The sequence below is a fragment of the Sitophilus oryzae genome, unplaced genomic scaffold (genome assembly GCF_002938485.1).
Source record: "Sitophilus oryzae breed Bouriz unplaced genomic scaffold, Soryzae_2.0 scaffold_1507_pilon_pilon, whole genome shotgun sequence".
In the NCBI taxonomy this organism is placed as follows: Eukaryota; Metazoa; Arthropoda; class Insecta; order Coleoptera; family Curculionidae; genus Sitophilus; species Sitophilus oryzae.
Genome location: NW_022146178.1, coordinates 757,458 through 779,598, shown reverse-complemented (window position 1 = coordinate 779,598; position 22,141 = coordinate 757,458). Strand labels below are relative to the sequence as shown.

General features: G+C 31.5%; 1 protein-coding gene across 8 annotated transcripts in view; it reads right to left on the bottom strand.

The window, feature by feature from the left end:
* LOC115878260 (cAMP-specific 3',5'-cyclic phosphodiesterase) overlaps positions 1-22,141 on the bottom strand; it is a 743,109-nt gene that overhangs the window by 418,667 nt on the left and 302,301 nt on the right. The window contains exons 2-4 of one of the 8 annotated variants that reach the window (XM_030894686.1): positions 17,572-17,878; positions 10,610-10,823; positions 4,553-4,723 (exon numbers count right to left, since the gene is read on the bottom strand). The exons of the other annotated variants lie outside the window; for them this stretch is intronic. Of the exons in view, the coding sequence (XP_030750546.1) occupies positions 4,553-4,723; positions 10,610-10,823; positions 17,572-17,779 (593 nt within the window). The 5' untranslated portion in view covers positions 17,780-17,878. The remainder of the gene's footprint in view (positions 1-4,552; positions 4,724-10,609; positions 10,824-17,571; positions 17,879-22,141) is intronic. 8 annotated transcript variants of the gene reach the window in all.

Here is a 22,141-nt window from a genome sequence, read left to right as displayed (position 1 = left end):
AGCCATGGCACTCTAGATTGAAATTTTAAATACATTTGTTTATTAAGCAAGAATGTCAAAAGTTGACATATGATATGTCATTCTATTCAGAATGTCATTTTCTATCGAATAAAGTAAAAAAATACCGAGGGTGACATTTAAAAATCAAAAGTTGTAGCCATTTCCGGTGAAATAGGAAGTGACCGAAAACAATTGAATACGTCAATCATTCCTAATTTATGTCAAATAGTAACATAACAAATCTAGTTTTTTTATCTGAAAAAATAAAAAAAATATAAGGGTGAGCCACTTTTGAGACGCACCCGGTAGATGTTTCTTCCTCTAATTTCTATGTAAGCATTCAAAACTACCATATTATTGACGTTAGTTCAGAAATTATCTGGAAAAAATTAAAATAAAAATGAAACATCTACACCCTGTATCTCCAAAATTAAGCATTTTATAGGACACACATTTATACGAACTTTTTTACTTATTTTTATCTGCAAAATATGCTGCCGAAGTTTCTCAAATACAATTCGGGAAACTCGGGCAGTATATTTTGATCCAAGAAACACGATTATGGTTTTTTCCGCAAATTTTTTTTCTCGAAAATTTGGAATTTTTTGAAAAAAAATGATTTTTTTTAGTTTTCAGTGTAAAAACATAATTTCCTGATGATATGGCAACATAAGTAGTAGATTAAATTTACAAGAATAATAAATACTTTCTCAAAATTTAAGCAAAACATATGTTTTTTGGAAATTTTGGTTATTTTGGCCTTAGTTGAAAAACGGTAAAGAGGAAATATGTTTCTTTTATCGACATCTACCAGCCCTGAAAATATTTGCACTTATTTAAGACTCACCCTGTATAATTATGCAGTACCGTATGATCGAAAAAAACGGCGTCTAGTTGGCTTGGAAATGACAATCGATAACCTTCCCCACATAATTTTACATATAAAATATCTTGACGCCACTTTTAGCCGACCATACCAATAGGCATGGTAGGCTATTAAGATCGGCAAATTTTTTTTTATTTCACTCAAAATGAGTTATTTGGGTCATAAATGACATAAATACAAAATATTTCTTTGTCTGTTTGTCTGTCTGTTTGTCTGACCGTTGTAACACGATAACTCAAAAACCGCTAAACCGATTTTAACCAAATTTGGCGCAAAAATACTGTGGCACCCGAGAATCTGGCCATTAGTTTTTGGTGGGGGTGGAGGGTTGGTATGAGAGGGGATTGAAAATTTTAAAAAAATCGTAACTCCAAAATTACAGTAGCTAGCGAAACGCGGTTTTCAATTTAAGATTAGGAATAATATTTGCAACAAAATTTGTAATAACATCAAAATCAAGTCGCAGTTTTTAAGATAAAAAATTGGAAAAAATCCTTTATTTTGAAACTAAAAAAACTGCCTACCAACTTTTTATTAACATATTTTAGTATGGGCGGCTATACGTGCCTCCCGGTGCCAATTTTTTTCGATCATACGGTATAGTTCTAATGTAACTTTTTAAGTTAAAAAATTATTTAATACATTAATCGTTGATTTAATCAGTCTAAATTACGGCGATTTAATCCAAGGGAACTACTCTTCATTACTTTAAATTGCACACAGCGTATGTAATTTCAATTAATGGCAAATCCAGACTTAAAGCAAACAGTTCTATTTACATACATTTATAAAATCGATATGGTTTTGTGGTTTAAACTTGAATTAGTTGTTTTTGAGCTGGGCGTACATTGGCGATGATAATGCTGTATCAAATTCCAATTTGTTCACCGATCGGAAACCAATACACTTTCATCCAATAAATAAAATTAATTGTAAAATAATATGTGATAATGCAGGGCGTAGGTTCTTAAGAGTCCATTTCACTGATCTGAAAAAGCAGCAAAATAAGCGCTCGGCATTTAACGTTTTATGTAAAACTGGCTAGATATTTTTACACAAATGAAGAAAGAAATTAAAGATAAAGGATTATACTATGTTCTTATTGTAGCACATTTTTAGACAACTTCTTTATTTTTAAGATTTTGATGGTCAAACATCATTAAAATATTCCTTATGTTTGGACTAAATTTACTCGAAAATAAAGACATCATTTAAAATTCCGTTACAATACGGAAATAGATTGAAGTTTTGTGATTACAATGATATATAATTTAAATCGTTTTTTAACAAATTGCTCGCTATTTTATGGCAAATGCTGAAGCTCTGCAAACCTTAATCAAGCCTTAATCAAAGCACGTGTGTTTGGAGTTTTGGGCGTGGCTTAACACGACAGGATCGGGCTAAGCTTTAGGCAGATTTCTGAAATATAATATACAATATTTCCTTTGGCCACATATCCGCTTTAAGTGACCCGAAAGTACAGCGTAATAGACTCTTAAGCTGAAGGTTGTGTTTTTTAACAGTCAGTAGTGTGAAAAGTTTAGATTGATAAAAACATATTACACAATTTTAAATGTGATTTGACATTAGATGCAAATTTGTACAAGAATTTTTTCAGTGTAGATAAAACGACAATTTTGTTGTGAAATTTAATGACTCTGAGATTCATTAATGACTCTCAGATTTCTAGTCGGCCTAAGTATAAGGTAAGACATAAGGTAAAACAATATGTGTAGACAGGCCTTTAGAGTTCGTATGAACAAATTCAAAATTAGGCAAAGAAAATAAAGTCCTCCTACTCTGGGTGCCTGGTCACCATGGGATAGAAGTAGGGAATGCAATCCCGCAAATGCGGGATCCCTCTAAGATTTCGCGGGATCAAAGTTGCGGGATTTACCGTGCGGGACCTGCGGGATCGACGCATTATTACTTGGTAACCGAATCGATCTCGATCAAGATCAAACCGCTTCGTTCCGGGCCAATGCGTCCACGCTCGAAACCCGGGGGATTCCCCTTACGGCTTGGCCATTAAAAATAAGTGAAACAAACAGGTTAGTTCTTAGTTTTCTTTCTGGCGTATGCGCGTAAGTGAAGAAAAGCGTTTAACCAGTAAACTAGTACTTGTGGACAATTTCGTCAAATAAACTGCCCGACATAATTATCGGGACAAGCAAAATTTTTGGGTAAATTTAAAGAATATCTCTTGAACTAAAAAAGATTTTGGAATGCGGTTTGGACCAGGTTTTCGATGCATCTATTGTAATTAAAATGCTATGTAGTTTTCGAAAATATATTTAGCGAATTCTCGTATACAGGGTGTTTTATAAGAGTGTCAAAATTTGGTTAAGAATTTTTTTACCGCAAATTTACAATTTTTAAAAAATCGACATTTTTACCAAGTACGACTAATCTGTATTGAAATTAGAAAAAAAATGATCGGTTTTTTATTTTTTTTTGTTTTAAGGAAAATACGACGCTTTTTTCGAAAAATATGCATTTTTATTCACACGTATGGTCCTAAATGGTACAAAAAGCTTTGTACATTCTGCATATACCAAAAAATTATTGATATAGAGTGTATCTAAAAGCAAATAACTAACACAAGTTAGAAAAAAAATATCAACATCAGAATAATATTTTTATTTATAAAATAAGTAGATAAATTATAATAAAATTTAAGTTTATTTAATATTAAATATATTTTTTGAACACCCAAATATGTCGGTCCAAATTTCTGTACAGCTAGTTTAAGATACACGCTATATCAATATATTGTGGGCCTATGCAAAATGTACAATGGCTTTTGTACCATTTAGGACCAAATGTATGGCTATTGTTTACACTCCCGCAATTTTGCGGATCCGCGGGATTGATTGCTTTAATCCCGCGTGTTTGCGGGATTGAGATTTTGGTGCGGGATTGCATTCCCTAGATAGAAGGCAATGAAAAAGCACTACGAGGACCTACTTTTACTAGGAAAGGAGCGAACACTCCACTAACTGAACCAGAACCGTTCTGTTTTCCAAACGGGAACCAACTAAAAGCGGAACTGAAGAATCTGGAAGACTCCATCCGTAACTTGGAACGGGTGTCCTCCAACGGCCTAAGACAGCCGAAAAAGTTCCTCAGAACTTACGACCGAAAAAAATCAAAAGTTTTCCTTGATTTAAGTAAAAACATTATTCGGATTGTCACGGGGTTTCTAACAGGACACTGTCTCCTCAACGAACACCTCAGTAGGTTCAAGCTGAGAAACAACGGCGAATGCAGATTCTGTGGGGAAAATGGGGAAACACCAGAACACCTTATCAATGAGTGCGCCGAGACGACGACCATTCGTGCCATGAACTTTGGTACGGCTGATGTCGAGGATGGAGAGCTGGCCCTTGTGAAGCCGTCTCAGGTACTGGCTTTTGTTAAAGCCCTGAGGCTGTATAATGAGTTATAACTCGTTATAACTCAAGAAAGGGGAGCACACAATAGATCTGTAACGTCGCGGTGATTAACTCCCCTCCTAAACATTCTACATGAACAAATTCTCGCATTAAGTCGCATCCAATGCAATAATGCAACCACCGCATAAGAATCATTCTTACAAAGATTAGTGTGGTCATTTCTTAAATGAAATAAAAGCTAAGTTGTTCTTAATATAAAAATGTTACTTACCTTGACATGTCGGAAGACCATAAACTGGTTACACTGGCTCTAGAATCCATAGATCTTTGGCCTATAATTTCATACCTTCTAGAAGAGGTAGAATATGATGATAAACTAGTTACAGATGGTCTACTTTCGTTTCCTACATCCACAGAACTCTCTCTAGAATATATCGAGTATCTAAAAAACAAATTGGCTTAGTTTTGTTTGTCCAAATGCACAATAATAAGTGTTAATTTTTTCGCTCATTTGGTAAATTTTATTGTTACTTTTACCTTGCTTTAAATATTATGTTAAATACCAGATAAAATGCACTAACACGGGTTTTGTTGCAATTTTAATACTATGTTCTAGTTAAATACATATTTATCCTAATTATCTTTGAGATTAGATGAAAAAAATAAGTTTTGTTTTGCGTATTTAGTGTTTGATGAAACATTCGTGTAAATTTCCGACAGAAGTACCATATTTATAGCAAAGCTAAGTACAGACCATCTAAAGTAAATACCTAAAATAGTTTTGATTTCAGGACAGTTCTTGTATTTTTAATATTTTTTTTTTAGAAAGGCGGATTTTTTTTTAATTTATTTATTTAATATCTCTAAAACTATCGAAATATATTATTTACTCATATCGTAGGATTATGTAAAGTGGTCTAAAAGGAAGCCAAAAATGCAATAATATACAGGGTGTTCCATTTAAAAAAAATCATCCCGATCCACTCACACTTTTTTGAGCCACCCTATAGAAGTTAAAATATTTTTCTGAAATATATCCTAATACATACTTTAGATTTGCACTTAAAGAAAATTCCCAAGTTTTTTTTTATTCTAGGAGCTATAGATGCCCGACGCACTATTGCCGAATCCTGTACCTATAAAATGACAGCCATCTTCATTTCATAGCCATCGCTGACGCCGTTTTTTTTTCAATCATACAGTATATTCGGTAATAGAAAATATTGGCCAATCGGAATAAGTCGTTACCAGCTGTTGGGATTAAATAACTTGCAATGTATATAATTTTTTTTGAGTTTTAGGGTGCGTACTCACTAGAGCATTTTGGTCCGAACGCACCAAGCGAGCCGAGCGCGCACGAACGAACTCAATAAGGAAAAGATCGCGATGTTCAGAGCGCTTGTTGCGTTCGCTGTGTTCTCACGTTCAGTTGTATTTAATTTTTATTCGCGCTTTGAATCTCTAGGTCACCGTTCTGCATCGAGCGTGTTAATGGACCCGGAAGATGATATTATCGCTGCTGGTGCTTTTTTCGTTATACAAAACATTACCAATAGGGAAAAGAAGAAAACATCAAGAAAATTATGGGCGAGAAGTTTGTTTTTACGCCGTCAAAATGGAAGGCTACTGAGAGATATGGATACTATTAGATCATATATCTAGTATTAGATCATAGATCATAGATACAAATCATGTGACATTTTCCAAATGTTTCCATATGGATATTGTTCATAAAGGTCTATTAACTGAAGGCACTTTTCTCTATTCCACTCCATTTCGTTTGAGCAAAGAAAAAGCAAAATAATGAAAATTTTTAGCCACGAATGCCCCGAATAGGACGAACACCATGAACGCAACGAACCCACTGAACAAGGCATCCCCTTTGAGCAAAATGCATATACCGAAAAGCCGGCGAAAATGTTTGGCGCGCTCGGTTCGGTGAAATTTTGCTCGCGAACACGTATTCGCTGGCCGAATTCGGCTCTGCGCGCTCGGCTCGTTTGGTTCGTTCGGAGCAAAATGCTCTAATGAGTACGCACCTTTATATAATTTTTAATTATTAAATGTGTTGAAACTTAAAAGGTACATTTTACACAGAATTTCCTTATTTCTATTATATTTTTAGAATAAACTGAATTGGTTGAATATTTCATTATCGTTCAAGATAGAAATCTTCACTCTTACAGAAAAAGAATACAAAGTTTCTTTGATATAATTTAAGACATTCCTTTAACTGAATGGCTTCAAAGTATTCCAAATTAATTTTCAACAACGAGAAACTTTTGTATTTAAATTCATTTATACATTCAAATAAAATACAAACTTGTACAAAATTTCGAAATATAAAAACGACTTAACGAGTCACCAATAAATAAATAACTTGTTCGACTTCGTCGTTCCTCCAGACGTTGGCGATTTAAAGTCCCTTTCTTGGGTCTTAATGAAGTTAGTCTATACTTGCCAGACAAGGTGTAAAGGAAAAGTTTTCGGCAATTTAAAGTTTCTTCCGGAGCGACAATATTAAAACGCTTAGGGCTGCCGAGTTTAAATAGGGCGCGTTTAGGGCTCCATGTTTATCTGTTAGCTGATAAAACACCAGGCGGTTGTATAAAAAAGTTAACTTGAAAGAATATTAAATATGATGGATATAGGATGTAAATCAATAACAGCGAAAAAGTCCAAAGGTGATTGCATAATTTTTTTGATATGGCGTTTCCATACAAAGTTATTTGGTTAGTTAGCGTGAAGTAAAATCACAATATCACTGAGTTTGCTTAAAGCTCGGTGATATTGTGAACAGAGCCTATTCAGATCTAGCATGGCAACGATCACCTCCCCCCCCCCTTGCATGGGCTCTTAGTTCTGAACTCTATTGAAAAAAAATTAAGGTGAGTTTTATTAAAGAAGCATATACCTAAAATCTAAGGATTTTCACATATTTCACATACCGGGTGCGTCTCAAAAGTGGCTCACCCCTATAAGTTTTTTTATTTTTCAGATAAAATAACGAGATTTGCTATGCTAGTACATGACATAAATTGGGATTGATTGATGTATTCAATTGTTTTCGGTCACTTTCGGTTTCACTGGAAATGACTACAACTTTTGATTTTTAAATGGCACCCTATGAACCATATTATGAACCGGATGTTACAATTTCAAATAAACCATATGCCAAAATGTCAAAAGTTGACATATGATATGTCATTCGATTCAGAGGGTCATTTTCTATCGAATAAAGTAAAAAAATACCGAGGGTGCCATTTAAAAATTAAAAGTTGTAGTCATTTCCGGTGAAACCGGAAGTGACCGAAAACAATTGAATACGTCGATCAATCCCAATTTATGTCATATACTAACATACCAAATCTCGTTGTTTTATCTGAAAAAATAAAAAAGTTATAGGGGTGAGCCACTTTTGAGACGCACCCGGTATTGTGAAAATGAAGTGAAGAGTAAATTTTAAATTTCGATAACAGCTACCTAAATTTTAATTGACCTTTATAGCTTTATATTTAATTACAGTAACCATTGTATGTTAAACCAAATTGAAATTTGACACGAAAAGTTGTACAGGGTGAGACAAAATTAATATGGAACATAGTCACATTTAAAAGCAAGTTACTCCTTTATTTTAAATGGAACACCCAGTATATTATTCCGATGTTCAATGGGGAATTTATATATCTTCAAAATTTTATTAAGGTTAGCTACCCCTCAGACAAAGATTTTCCCAGATATTTTAATTTTTATGATTTTGCGTCACTAGATCCTTATTATTTGACTGTGTGATATACTGACTGATATACCTTTTGTTAATTTAACAAAAATTAAAGATTGTAGAGTAAAATTTGTATTTTTAAAAAGTGCTCTGAATTAACCTATGTACATATGCTCACAAAATTTCATTTCAATACAAACTGTCGTTCTCCTTGGAGCCTCCGCGACGTATGAGAAGTGCAACCCTGTATTACTTTTTAAAATGGCTTGGTATATTGTAGCCTCCGATTTTAACGACGAAAGGTTTGTTTTCTTGGAATCGCCATACTCTTTGAATTTTAAATCAATACGTGTAGTTATTGACATTATTTTTCTTCGGAATATTTAATATAAACCTGAAAAATTCTGGACTTCTGAGCATTTAGTGCAGCTCTATATACTGTCTAAGTTATTTTTCAGTATTTAGAGTAAAAGCTTTCCATTTTCGGTGATTAAATATTTTATCAGCTAGGCAATGTGGGAAATAAGCGCCTGAATTTTTAACACAACTTTAAACTGATGTATGAGACTATTCTACGTACTTATTTTATTTTTATAAATTGCTGTTTGCTGGATGATTATATTATTGATTTCTTTATAAGTTTTACATTTTTATACTAACTAAAAACCACAAAATATTTACTGCTTAATATTAAAGTTAGTAAATAATTATTATATATTATGTATAATAATATTTTTCGCTCCTTAAGTCACTAATTTAGACAGGAACTAGGATATCAAAATTAGATATATAACACCTGATATAACCGATATAAAGTTTGATTCATAGACTTTCACAATTTAATGAAGATTAGATTAGAAACACAATCGTATATAAGAAATCTACATAATATGTAGATATCAAGTCTCTATAATCTCTGAATTTTTATATAGGGTGAGTCTTAAATAAGTGCAAATATTTTAGGGGTAGTATATTTCTACCCCAGAGTTTTTTCCACAAAAAAAAATTTGGAAATTTTTAATTAAAAAAAAAACATAATATCTTCATAATATGGGAACATAAATAGTAGATTAAATCTACAAGAAAGAAAACCCAGAAAAGATCTAGTGGTGCTCAAAATTTAAGTGAAAAATATTTTTTTTAATTTTCAAAGTAAAAATATCTCGGTTATTTTGGACTATGAAAAAAAAATATGTTTTTTTTATCGAGATCTACTAGCCCTGAAAATATTTGTACTTATTTAAGACTCACCCTGTATAATTCGTTAATTCTAAATGAAATTTATAGTTGATTGGTTTACTGTACATAACGTGTATTTACCAGTGAGATACCACAGTAGAAATATTTTGAAGGATTCACAAGTAAATGTTAATTTAAGTTTTTCTTTAATATTTTTATTGTAAGCCAGCATAAGTGCATTTTTATCAATTTATGTTTCTTGTCTTTTGAAAATGTTTTACTCAACTCAAATTTTTATAATATTATATTAAATATTAAACAGGGTGCTCTTAACAACATTACAAATATTATATTAAGCAAACTTTAAAAAATCTTTTTTAAATGAAATCACTCAGTTTTAAAGTAACTTGTTATAGTTTTTTTGTCTAAATGAAATAGTTAATGACTGTATCATTAAAATATTTGGAAGTTAACATTTTCTTATTAGTAAAATACGATTTTCCCTATTAGATCGTAACTAGCCACCAAGAAATCTGGTCTTAAAAATACATATTTTTATATTTAACAGAACTAGCTACTAACTTTTTAATTTTTTTCCATAGCAGCTGTTAAAATTGTCTTATATCTATCAAAAATATAGATAAAATAGTACTTTAACCGCAAGGGTTCTAAATGATACTTTAACAGCGAGGATAGTTCAAAAACTTTATTTCTTCTCGCACGTTTTTTTAATTGCTTCCATTTTTGAAAAATTTTGTATTCCTTTTCATAAGTTATTCGGGGTTTAAATGGAAGTAGTTTGGATATGGCGTTTGTCGCCTTAGCCTGAATATCTGTTGGTAATTTAGTTATTTCGTTTGAGCCATTTCTGGCTCCAATTCTACTGATACTGATACTGATATCGACACGAAAGAGAATTAGAAAATATTGACTCAAAACTGACAACTAAAGAGACAGCTTTATTTATTTGTCAAATTACATAGGAACTAACGCCAACCCAGCACATTATTTTTTCTACTCGTAATAAATTCCTTGGAATAATAATTTCTGAATATTTTTTAAAACGTAATTCGCTATGGAAAAAAATTGTTTTATACACGACGATAAAATTGCAATATCGTCTCCCGAAAATAATTCTATAAAAATATATAAACTATTTTCCAATTATTGTGAGCATCTTGTCGCATATAGTTTGTCCAACGAGTCAGGAAAGATTTCGACACGCGACATTCAAGAATGACAGAAAATACGATTCACTTTTTAATTAAAATGACAGACATTACTGTATGAATCCTCTCGTTGCCGCTGGATAAACTATAGGTTTGTAAATAGAACAACAAAATTTTTATTCATAAAATTTATGTTGCTCTATTTGTTGGACACAGAATACATCTTATTCTATTTATACAAAGTATTAGAGTGTCTTACCTGGATCTGTGGCTGTCGGCCGACATCCTCGTTACGTTGGAGATTTCGCTGAGGAACTCTCCTAATTCGGGACTGGGGGTTGGAGAATAAGCCGGCTCAGGAGAGGGAGTCAGAGATTGCGAAATCTCCTCCCCATCTTTTTTGGTATTGTCTCTGTCAGCTTCCACTTTGCTAATAGATATTTTACGTTTCTCTTGTATTACGGTATATACACCTTAAAAATATAGCAATAAATTATTATAAGCATTAATTTAGTTGATACAGTGGTTGTAAGGAAAGTATGAAAGCGTAGAGCTGTCATGCTATAGGATATGAAATATTTTCAACAAAATTTACACTGTTTTTTGTAAACTTACACGGTTTTTGTAAATTTATATTATTTCTGCAATTTTTTTTATTTTTATTTTGTAAATATCCGGCTCGAAGGACCAACAAATGATTGCGGTTAAAATAAGTTTTAATAAATACGACTGTATATATTATAATAATATAGAAGATTGTATAGATGCGGTTCGTAAATTTATTATAACATATTTCTATCTGCCACAGGGATGACATTCTAAAATATATGTAAAGTTAGGTAGATTTTTTTTTAATTTTCTTAGTAGGATAGGTTAGGTTAGGTTGCTGGGGTTTGGGATCATGTTTGATCCCTCAATCGGAGGCCTTGGGCCCATTGCGATACCCCTGTTATTGTTGTCCCAAACCTTCTTCTCATTCTTTCTTTGCGTTAAAGCACTTCCAGCTATTTGCAAAGTTCCCGATGTCGCTGTTCTTGGCTTCTGCTGCTTCCTATAGTCCCTCCAAAAAACCTTGCCCTAAAGTTTTAAAGCGTCAGTATTTCAGTGCCGGACAGTGGCACAGCAGATACTCTATGGTTTCTTCTTCCTCTCCGCATTCTCTACAGTAGCTGTCCTTGGAAATCTCCCATTTCACGATGTTTACCCCCGTGGGCCCATCACAGTTTTTGGTCTCACTCATTGCATGGTGATGCTTCTTAAAGCGCCCAAGCCTGTCAGAGTATATCACGATATCCCCTATTGGTCTATCAGCCATTTTCTCTCGTATACAGCTTGCCGATTCCTTTATGGCGTAAACCTCATATTAATATTTCCATTTAATTATCGGAATATTAAAATGGTTGTGCTTCAAATGGGAATTAACTCGTTTGAAGCTTACACATCTCTCTGTATTGTTGGTGTTCGGTTTCACAACAGTCAAGAAATGAGTTTCCTGATATAATCATCTACTGGAATTTGCTTTTCGGATGTTTTTGCGTTACAACTTCAAACGATTGACAGCAGTGAGGATTTTTAGTGAAAATGTTAGGGTCGAGTTCCGTGCTGTTCTCTTCATAACACTAGATTCCAGATGTTCTTGTAAGGAGAAACGGTGGTTTTATTAGCAGTGCTGCCACTAAGATAGAAATTTACAGAAAAAGTGTAAATTTATAGATATAGTAAATTTTTTTATAAATGTTGGCATGGCTCTACGCTTTCATAGGAAATTATCTGGCTTTAGATTATGCTCTTAGAATAAGTTTTTAGATTTTCTTTTGTTAAAATAAATCGGATAAAATATAAAACATACAATATTTGAAAATATTACAGTTATAGGTATATTTATGCAACAAATATTTTGTTTATCTTACCCTATCATTCGATACATTATTACAAAATCGACATTGTTTATGGTAAGGTGAGAAGACCTATCTTATATCAATCTCAAATTCAATTCGCATCGATTGTACTTGTAACTCTTGCAAATATTCCATCAATGCAAACTATCTCGATATTGAATTTAGTAATTTCAATTTACTGGGATTATTGTCACGAAATATACTATTTATGTTTTGTAAGTAGAAAGTCATTATTTGCAAGGAAATAATGCAATTTTCAGTTGCTGTAGAGTCAATATTTTGATAATTCTTATAGGACGGAACTTTTTATATTCATTTGTTTGAAAAAATAAGGAGGTAAGAATTGTTGTTGACTAAAAACATTATAAAAATGTCCTATCCTTTGAATAGACATTGAGACTTTGAATAGACTTATGGACGTATATATTATTACTATTGTAAGACTGGATTTTTTCTGTTATTTTATTTTTATTATTTCTCTATTACTTTTCAACAAATTGTAAAGCTTCATTTATAACCTCGCAATTAGTGGTTTCAATTATACTTTTTAGTGTACGATCATTCACAATGTCTAAAAAAACACAATTAAAATTAATAGAATATCCTAGCAACAGCTTCCAGTAGTCAGTTGTATCCATAGAGAAAGACTAATATTTAGCTTATAAAACTTTGAATAAGAAGACTAAGGAAGGAGCATAATGCTATCCATGTATTCATGCATGGTGGGCGGAAAAAGCACTCTAGGGTGGGGATCCTTGACAGTTCTGTTTGACGATTCATTTGACACATTTGAATTTGATTTGAAATTTTGTGAATTTGTCAGTCTTTACGGAGCTTATTTTATGTTATTTATTATTTATTCTACTACTGATAGTTGTATAAAGGTAGTAAATCTAGATGGAAATTGTGGCAGAACTTAAATTAACAGTGACACTATCGCGATTTATCGAAAAAGACTGTAAAATAGTTGATTGTGTAGCGTGCGGTAGATCTCGGCAAAAATTTAGTGAAATAATGGAACAACTTTTCGCTAGTAAGTTACTATATAATATACATACGTGTAGTAAACCGATTATTTATGAAATTCACTTAAATTAACTAAATTATATATTTTTTATAAGCGTAAATATAAACATAAACAAAGATTAGATGTCAAAGAATTTAGATACGTTAATTTGACTTACCTGCTTCAGTAGCGTATCGGATGTTTGTGTTAATAAATACTTATTATAACTTATCTATTTTTATTAGAATTATATATTTTTATAACAATTTTAATAACTACCAACATTTATTCACAACGTAAAATAAAACAACAAATTATTGAGTCTACCCCACGTCTACCCTACATCATAGTTTTACATTTTTTAAACAAAATTAGAACGACACTGATAAACCGGAATTTAAGATTTTTGATATGAATCTAAGATTTGTGATATGCTCCTTCCTTAGTCTTCTTATTCAAAGTTATAAAACAATACATGATGATTTTGATGTCTAACCAAATTTTGTCTTGACAGATGATAATCAAAGGTTAAAATGACATTCGTTGCAAATCTTGAAGTATAATTAGTGGAAAATGCAGGGACGGGAAAGTGAAATAGCAAAAGCGGTTCCACCGTTTCCACGGAAATCTCAAATAAAATAGTTCCAGCCCTAGCCACTAGGTGGTAGTGCAATTAATTGTTAGGTTAAAAAGTTGCTACTAGTTATTGCCAGATGGCGTTAAATCAGAATTTTTTTATAGTTTCCATAGTTTCCAACGGCCATTGTCATATTATTGTCAAATTCTCAAAAAATATTGTCGTTGTCATAGCGCCAATCATAATATTATCAAATAAATGATTATCAAACCTTTTTCAAACTATAATTTGTTATATGTGTTGTGTATGTGTTTTAATTAGACAATTCCTTTTGTTTGTGATCCTAAAAATATAATGTAAGTCTTTTATTTTTGCCATCATTTAAGTACATATTTATATTTACTCCATTTACAAAACTTTGGGAATTACGTTGGTCTTGTTTGATTATAATAAATGATGTTTAAATATTTGACTTATAAATAAAAACTTTAAATAATAAATAATATTTCACATGTTTGGCTTTAATTTTATTTAATAATTGTATAAATTATACTTAAATCTTATTTTTTACACATAACAACGATACTTGTTATTAGTATTGTTGAATTTGTGTAAAAAATAAGATTTAATAATCAAATTTAATTATTTTAGAGTAAAATTCAATAAATACGCTCATTTAAAAAGCCCGCGCTTCGATCCATTTAAAACAAGCCCTACTCAATAGATGGCGCCACTTCTGTAGGACCATTTTTCAGTATGGCAGAGTCCATTCTTTTTCTAGCTAGGTATATTCTTTGGTGGAAAAGTTAAAAGTCAACTTTTTCCAGTAATTGAAAATTCCTACCATTAATTTTAACGTTCTGAATGTTTACATTCAAATTAGGGGAACAAACTTCTACGCTAATTGAAACCACTAATTTATTCCACTAATTGCGAGGTTCTGAATGAAGCTTTATGCTAAATTTTAATAGATGAAATTTATCATTGATTGCCATCTCAAAAGCTTCTAAGCCGTCGTTTTTCGAATGTTTAGTAGATGTCAGGAGAAATAAACTATATTATTCAAATATCTTTAAAAATAAACTGGTTGTATTGCGATCATTCTAATTAATACGAGTAGTTCATATAATACGGTAGTAGAAAAAAATATGTCTAAAATCGAGGAAAAAGAATTAGTTGCTTGTATCCAGCAGTTAGAAAAATGTATCCAAAAAATACTTCCGGTAGTTCATAAGGCCAATGATTTTTTCCATAGAATTTCCAATAGAATTCCCATGAAATAAAGTTGCAATAAATCAACCAAAAATATAGTTAAAACAATTTTAGTTACATCCTAGAATTTAACAGGGTATAATATTGCTACGATTGAGTTAAACCCTTGTATATGAATTTTTAAAGTAGCTCAACCTAAGACGTTTATGGATGTAAAGCACCTGATGGCGGGGCGTATTTCATAGTCTTTTACTACAGAAAAATATTTTTTGTTACTCTGAATTTTGAAGCGACCAATAAAAACAGAGAAAATAAAAATCGATAATTTTCGGACAGTGCCAATTGGTTACTAATCGACCAGATACTTTTTATCTATTAAATATGCTATAAAAGCTGGTAATTATACAATTCGACCATTGTAAATACCCGACAAATTCCGCAAGGCCGACGAGGCCGATGCTTTTCACTGATAAGAAAAAAAAATGTTTAGATAATTTTCGACATATTTTTTCTTTCTGAATGCACATTTTTAAAGTATTTTATATTCTTTGTCCGCTTGATCTATTATACTGGTCGCACGAATCGAAGTTCTGTTTCTTCTAGTTTTAAAAAATGTTCTTATTTCTTTGTATTGGTTTTAAAAAATGTTCTTATTTCTTTGTAGTTTCTTTGTGTCTTTCTGTGTAGTTGTAGTGGTTGTAGTGTAAAATTAGACTAATTTTATTAAGTTTAATTATAATGTTTAGTGAAGAATACCAGGAATAGTTTAGTAGTGTTTTTATAGTTTATTATTTTGTAGTTGAAGTGGATAATTTGGTTATTTTTTCTTTTTGTTTGGTTAATTAGTAAGTTTGGTAATTTTTTCAGTGTAAAATACAAGAAGTAGTTGGGTAGTGTTTTTATAAGAGATTATATTCGTTTATTTTGTAGATGAGTAGTAGGTGAAGGTATTTCGGTATTTTGTTCTTTTTGTTTTTCTTCTAATTGTAGTAGTTCTATTAAGTATTGTAATAGATACACTATATCTTCCTGCAACTTCGTTGAAAAGTGCGTTATCATATAATTTTTGTTGTCTAGTAGTAGAATATACGAAAAAAAAATCTGATCAAATTTATTTTAAATTAACTTCGAGTCTTCTTAGTCAAATTAATCTAGTCAAATAATAATAATAGTTAGTTTCTAAATACTATACAGGGTGAGTTTCCTACGATGTTCTTTATGAGTATCTCGGAAACTACTGGAGATAGAGAGTCGGTTAAATGGGGAAAGAATCGCAGTTTTGTGGGGTCATAAATATGCGCCTTTGGGATTTTTCGGAGAAGTTCAAGGCTTACTAGATATTTCGAAAAAAACAAATTTTGGCTATTTTAAAACTTGTCTCTAATTCCATTATAATCTACCGTATGAGCGAATAAAAACAGCGTCAACGATGGCTATGAAATCATGATCGTTGTCATTTTATATGTAAATTTATATGGGAAATGTCATTGATGTTCATTTCCCAGCCAACTGGACGTCGTTTTTTAAAAAAATATCATAGATCGTCATTTCATAGCCATCGCTGACGTCGTTTTTATTCGATCATACGGTATTTTAGACAAAAAGTTTTCAGATAAAAGTTATAGATAATCACATACCTAATAAGTTTGTGTTTTTCTGTTTTTCTAAAACCTGTAAAAATTTTTGACATATGACACAAACATTATGTTTTTTTTTAATGGAAACCCTAGTTGGCCATGACTGCATAAAAAGCGCCATTCTTTAAGTTTTTCAGCGATATAGGTATAATATTTTTTTCGAAAAAATACAAGTTATAGCCAATTCTTTTATTTCTTGGCTAATTCCCATACCAATAATACCATGCCAATTAGTTGGCATCAAAAATGTAAAAAGTTTTATGTTTTCAAAAAAAATATCGTAAAATTTGTAAAGCACTCAATTTAGAATAAAATAATCTAAGAACGAAATGATTCTTTTATAAACCTGCATTAAATCAGATTAAAATAGGTACGTAATTTTTTTTAAAAATATTAATTAACAGCAATTAGCATTATCATAAATTATAAATAATGTACCAACATATCGAAATGATTTCTTTGTTAATACGGTTTAGAATTCTTAAAATAACAGGCAAAAATAATCCACAATTTACAATAAAAATAAAAGTTTCGTTTAAATTTCATAATAAGCTGATCACTATTAAAGTTCACAGACACCCGGGCTATTTTATTACATTACTCTGAGGAAAATATCGAAAATAATCGATATTTTTGACTCCGCCCCGAAAGATTCACGATTTGTCCTCCAGTTGGCAGCACATTTTGTCTAGTCGGTTGAACAACTTTAAGAATATATAAACAAGGGTTAAACTAACAATAAGTGTTTTTAGAACTAGTTTAGCCTCATTTAAGTTTTTTAAATATTAATCCACATTATTATTGGTTCCTTCACCATTGTCAAGAAAAGCAATTCATCATTTTTTCAATAAATGCAGAGTGAAAGTATAGATTTAAATAAATTTTACTTACCCTCGGGATTGCTTACAGAATTTTTTCTATCTTCAAACTGTCCCATATCTTCCAGTAATTTACTGTTCACCGATTGGGTAGAATGAGTCTCAATATTACTGGCACTAGCTTCCTCCGTGGTAAGACTGTTTGGCGACGAGGTTCTGGCAGTTACTGCTCTGGTGATGTTACGTATTAGGGACCATAACATGAATAGTATGGTCAGCATCGCATAATATATGACAGTAGTCTTTGTGCTTGTGCTACATTATGAGCTTATGAGCTACCGCGGAGGACTGGTCATTGTCATTAGCAAGCTCTTGTACTCCTAAAATACATTCAATGTTTGTATGTTTATGCTATATACAGCTTTTAGCTTTATTTTGTAGTCTAATAAAAGAAGTATCTTGGTAGTTATTATATTATGCATTGTGATTTTAGCATATCGTCGCGTCGGTGAAATGTGATAAACTGCTAATTCCTTTATTCCTAATTTTACAGGAGAGCAAAAAAAAACGGTACAAAAAATATGTACAGTGTGTCCCATTTTGGTTGAAATCATAGGGTATCTCCGTTATTAGTGAAGATAGAAGGGTGCGGTTTGCACAAACCTGTCCCACTTTTTCGTCAAACGGAAGATGCTGCAAACAAAATTTTCACAGCCCTCTTCATTTCTGAGCTACAGGGTCTTTTCAAAAATTTTGCAATTTGGGACAACGCCTGTATCTCTGTTATTGTTAAAGGTATCGAGAAGGCGAAAACTGCTTATTGTAGAACTTTTTACGTAGAATACAGTGGCGTAGTCTGTTTTTCTAACCAAAAATTTATTTTTAAAAATATGAACTAAAGTTATGTTTTTTCAAATGGAACACCCTGTATATTTATAAATCGTATGATCTGTCTTGCTACGAGCTTCTCAAAAATATATATCACTCTATATTTATTTTCATTATTTACTGCAATATTTAAAATATATCATTTTCTTATTAGTAGGCCGTGATAAATAACAAAAAATCAAAATGGTATTTACTGAAATAGTCATACACATATTAAAATTTGGGATTGATATATTTTACTGTTGAAATAACTGTTACCACTGAAACTGTGAATATATTTCTTTTTTTATAACAGGATGGGTTTGCAAATATCTAAATCTTGAATTACTAAAGCATTTTTCAGGTCTTCGACATTGTTGTTGCCTACGATATATTTCGTATTTCAAAAATCCCCAAAATCCGAAATCGAGAACGGCGAAATCCGGGAATCGAGGATTCTATCAATATGCGTTCATTGGTTCCAATTCATTGATTTGAAAAATAATAATTTAACAGTATTCTAATATTTCCATAGTTATGAGGGGGAATGTTCCCCATCTTGCTGAATTTCACGTAAATTAGCTAAAGGAATATCTAAAATTTCCGATACGATAGATTATTCTTACGTATACACGTGTTCCAAGATTTACAAATAGCGGTAGAGTTAAGTTTTCCTAATATATAAGGAATTTATTAATGGCTCCCAAAACAAAAAAAGAGAGATAGCAGTATACTTTTAATAATTCTTTTGTTTCTTTATCAATCATAGCCTACTAATAAATATGATCTTTTAATAAAAACTTTAAATATTGCAGTAAATAGTGAGAAAATAAATATAGAGTGATATATATTTTTGAGGAAGCTTATGGCAAGACAGATCATATGATTTATAAATACAGGGTGTTCCATTTAAAAAAACATAACTTTAGTTCATATTTTCAAATATATTTTTTTGGTAGAAAAACAGACTACGCCACTGTATTCTACGTAAAAAGTTCTACAACAAACAGTTTTCACCTTCTCGATAGCTTTAACAATAACAGAGATACAGGAGGTGTCCCAAATTGCAGAATTTTTAAAAAAACCCTGTAGCTCGGAAACGAAGAGGGCTATGAGAATTTTGTTTACGGCATCTTCCGTTTGACAAAAAAGTGAGACAGGTTTGAGCAAACCGCACCCGTCTATCTTCACTAATAACGGAGATACCGTATGATTTCAACCAAAATGGGACACCCTGTACTAAAGAAACATACGAGTAAGAATCCGTGTGTTTGCTTTAGCGTGTTCGTAACGGAAATTACGGAGATAGCAGCATTTCGGTGGCTATTTCAGATCACTGGGAGTTGGCAGATATTATTGAGTTAAAATAGCAAAGTTTCTTTAAAGGGAAAAAAATTATTTGCTTTCCCTACTTATAGAGTATTTTTTTCTCTTTCTAATGGTATAAAAAAACTTATTAACGTAAAAAATGGAGTTGGCAGGTTATCACGTTTCACTGACGATATGGACTTTTATAAAAACAACGTAAAGGTAAAGGTTCGTCAGTACCGTCAGCCTATATAAACGCTGAATTTGTAGATATTAGGTTAGTTTTAATCATCTGCTGATGCTGATTATGCTAACATGGTTAGCGAAACGTGCATCCAGTGCAAAAATAAAGTGTTTTGGTGTATTGTGGGGAATTAGTGTTTTTTTTGCTATACAATTTGTCAAAAAATTAAAAAAATGAAAAAAAGCAGGGTTTTTGTATTTTTAAATTATTAATGGTATTCTCTCTTGAAAGCCCCTGTTTTCTACAGTTACTGAATTCCTTTTACAAAAAATAAAAATAGATATAATGGATTTTTTCTTCATATTTCCGTCGCATTTGCTAAAGCCCCTGCAATTAAAAACGTAAATCCCTTTATATCTCCACCGAACGCATTAAAAAAGGAATCAACGATAAAACGAATGTTTAAATTTATTATTTTTTTATGAAACAGGTTTTAGGGGTCTTTTTTTATCGTTGATAATAAAATTACACTCAATGTCGATACATTTTTCTTTGTTTTTACTACAAATGGGAATTTTCCGAAAATGTCTGTCCGCTTTTCAATTAAACCAGAAAACAGTCAAGTAGAATTTAAACAGTAGAATGTTAAACAGAGGAAAATGGAATATTATTTTTTTACCTGTCGGATAATAAGAAAAAAAAAACAGAAATAATGTTCTTTCAATATGTATAGAATTTTTTACGCACAATTTAATGGTTTAAGTATAATTTTTTTAAATTAATAATTTAAGAGTTTTCAACAGAAAAATTGATTTTTATTTGTGACACCCTGTATATTATTAATTAAATGAAAAGAACTTAAATTACCTTTCCAAAAATTTAGCACACTTAATATTTTGTTATAGTCCCCTTCGAAATACAGAATTTCTAAACGTTCACCACTTTTAACTAGTCGGGTTTGAGCCCCTTATTGATCTGCCCCTAATAGAACTCGAAAACATATTTTTCCAGCAAGGCGAAGCACCGCCACAGAACGCTGAAGTTATCAGCAAATTTTTGCAGCCAATTTCGAGAATAATTGAATAGCTAACTAAGATCCCAGCCGTTGGCCATCGAGGCCGCCGGACTTAGTGCCTATGGATTTTTGTCTTAGCGGAAGAATAAAGATTCTTGTTTTTTTTAATTGCCCTTATAATAATAGACAAGAATTTGAAGTACTTAGCGGTTATGCGAAGGTATCTTTCACTTCCACTGAGTTAATGCATTCCGCGAGAAATGTTCGAAAACGAGGGTCGTCGGTATCGAGACGGTCGATATGTCGAACACATGTAGCAAAATGTCATGTCTTTTTAGCTCTTAATTTTTATTGTTATTGATATAGTTTAAATATTGTTGTTAAATATAGTTTAAATTCTTATAAAATTCTGCATCTCTCATTGCAAATATTATTTTCGTGTTTTTTCAATAAATTAAAAAAAGTTCTTTTCAAAAAAAAGTTCTTTTCAATAAATTAAAAATACACAGGGTGTTCCATATAAAAAATCAAATTTTCTGTTGATAATTCTTAAATTATTAAAAAAAAATATATACTTAACTCATTAAAAATGCTTTGGAAATATTTTCACAAATAATACAAAATTTTCCATAACAAAACAGTTACAGCGATTTGTTAAAAATGCACATTTTTGAAAAACACTCCGTAATTCCGAAACGGTTACATATATCGATGGGCGGTTTTCACCATCATGTTTTTGATAAAAATTGAGCTCAGACATTAGTGTTCGTCTATCTACTATAGAAAAGGGTGTTTCTTTTAAAAAGCGCGGCGTTCAATTTGACCCACCCTGTACACACACATATAGCAGCCAAATATGAGCTATTTAAGTAATATCGACTGTAATACACACCCCAAAACAAATTATTAATACTTTATGTTTGATATTTAAAATGCATTTATAATTGCATGCAAGTGAATGACTTCATTTAGCCTAGTTAATATACAGGGTGTCTCAGATTTTAATCGGGAAAATTTAATAGACGATAGAACTTAGACGAAAGAAAAAGTTCATATCAACTTGTAAGATTTAAAGCTTCCTTTTCGAGATACAGGGTGTTAAAGTTACTTAAAAAAGAGAAAAAAAATTAAGATATTTGAAAAACTATTTAATCGATTTTGATATAACTTGACCCGTTTATAATATTTACTATGGGACTTAATTTGATGTATATAGATTTAAGTTTAATGGCCAGGGGCGGCGGTGGGGCATCACTGTTAAATTATTTT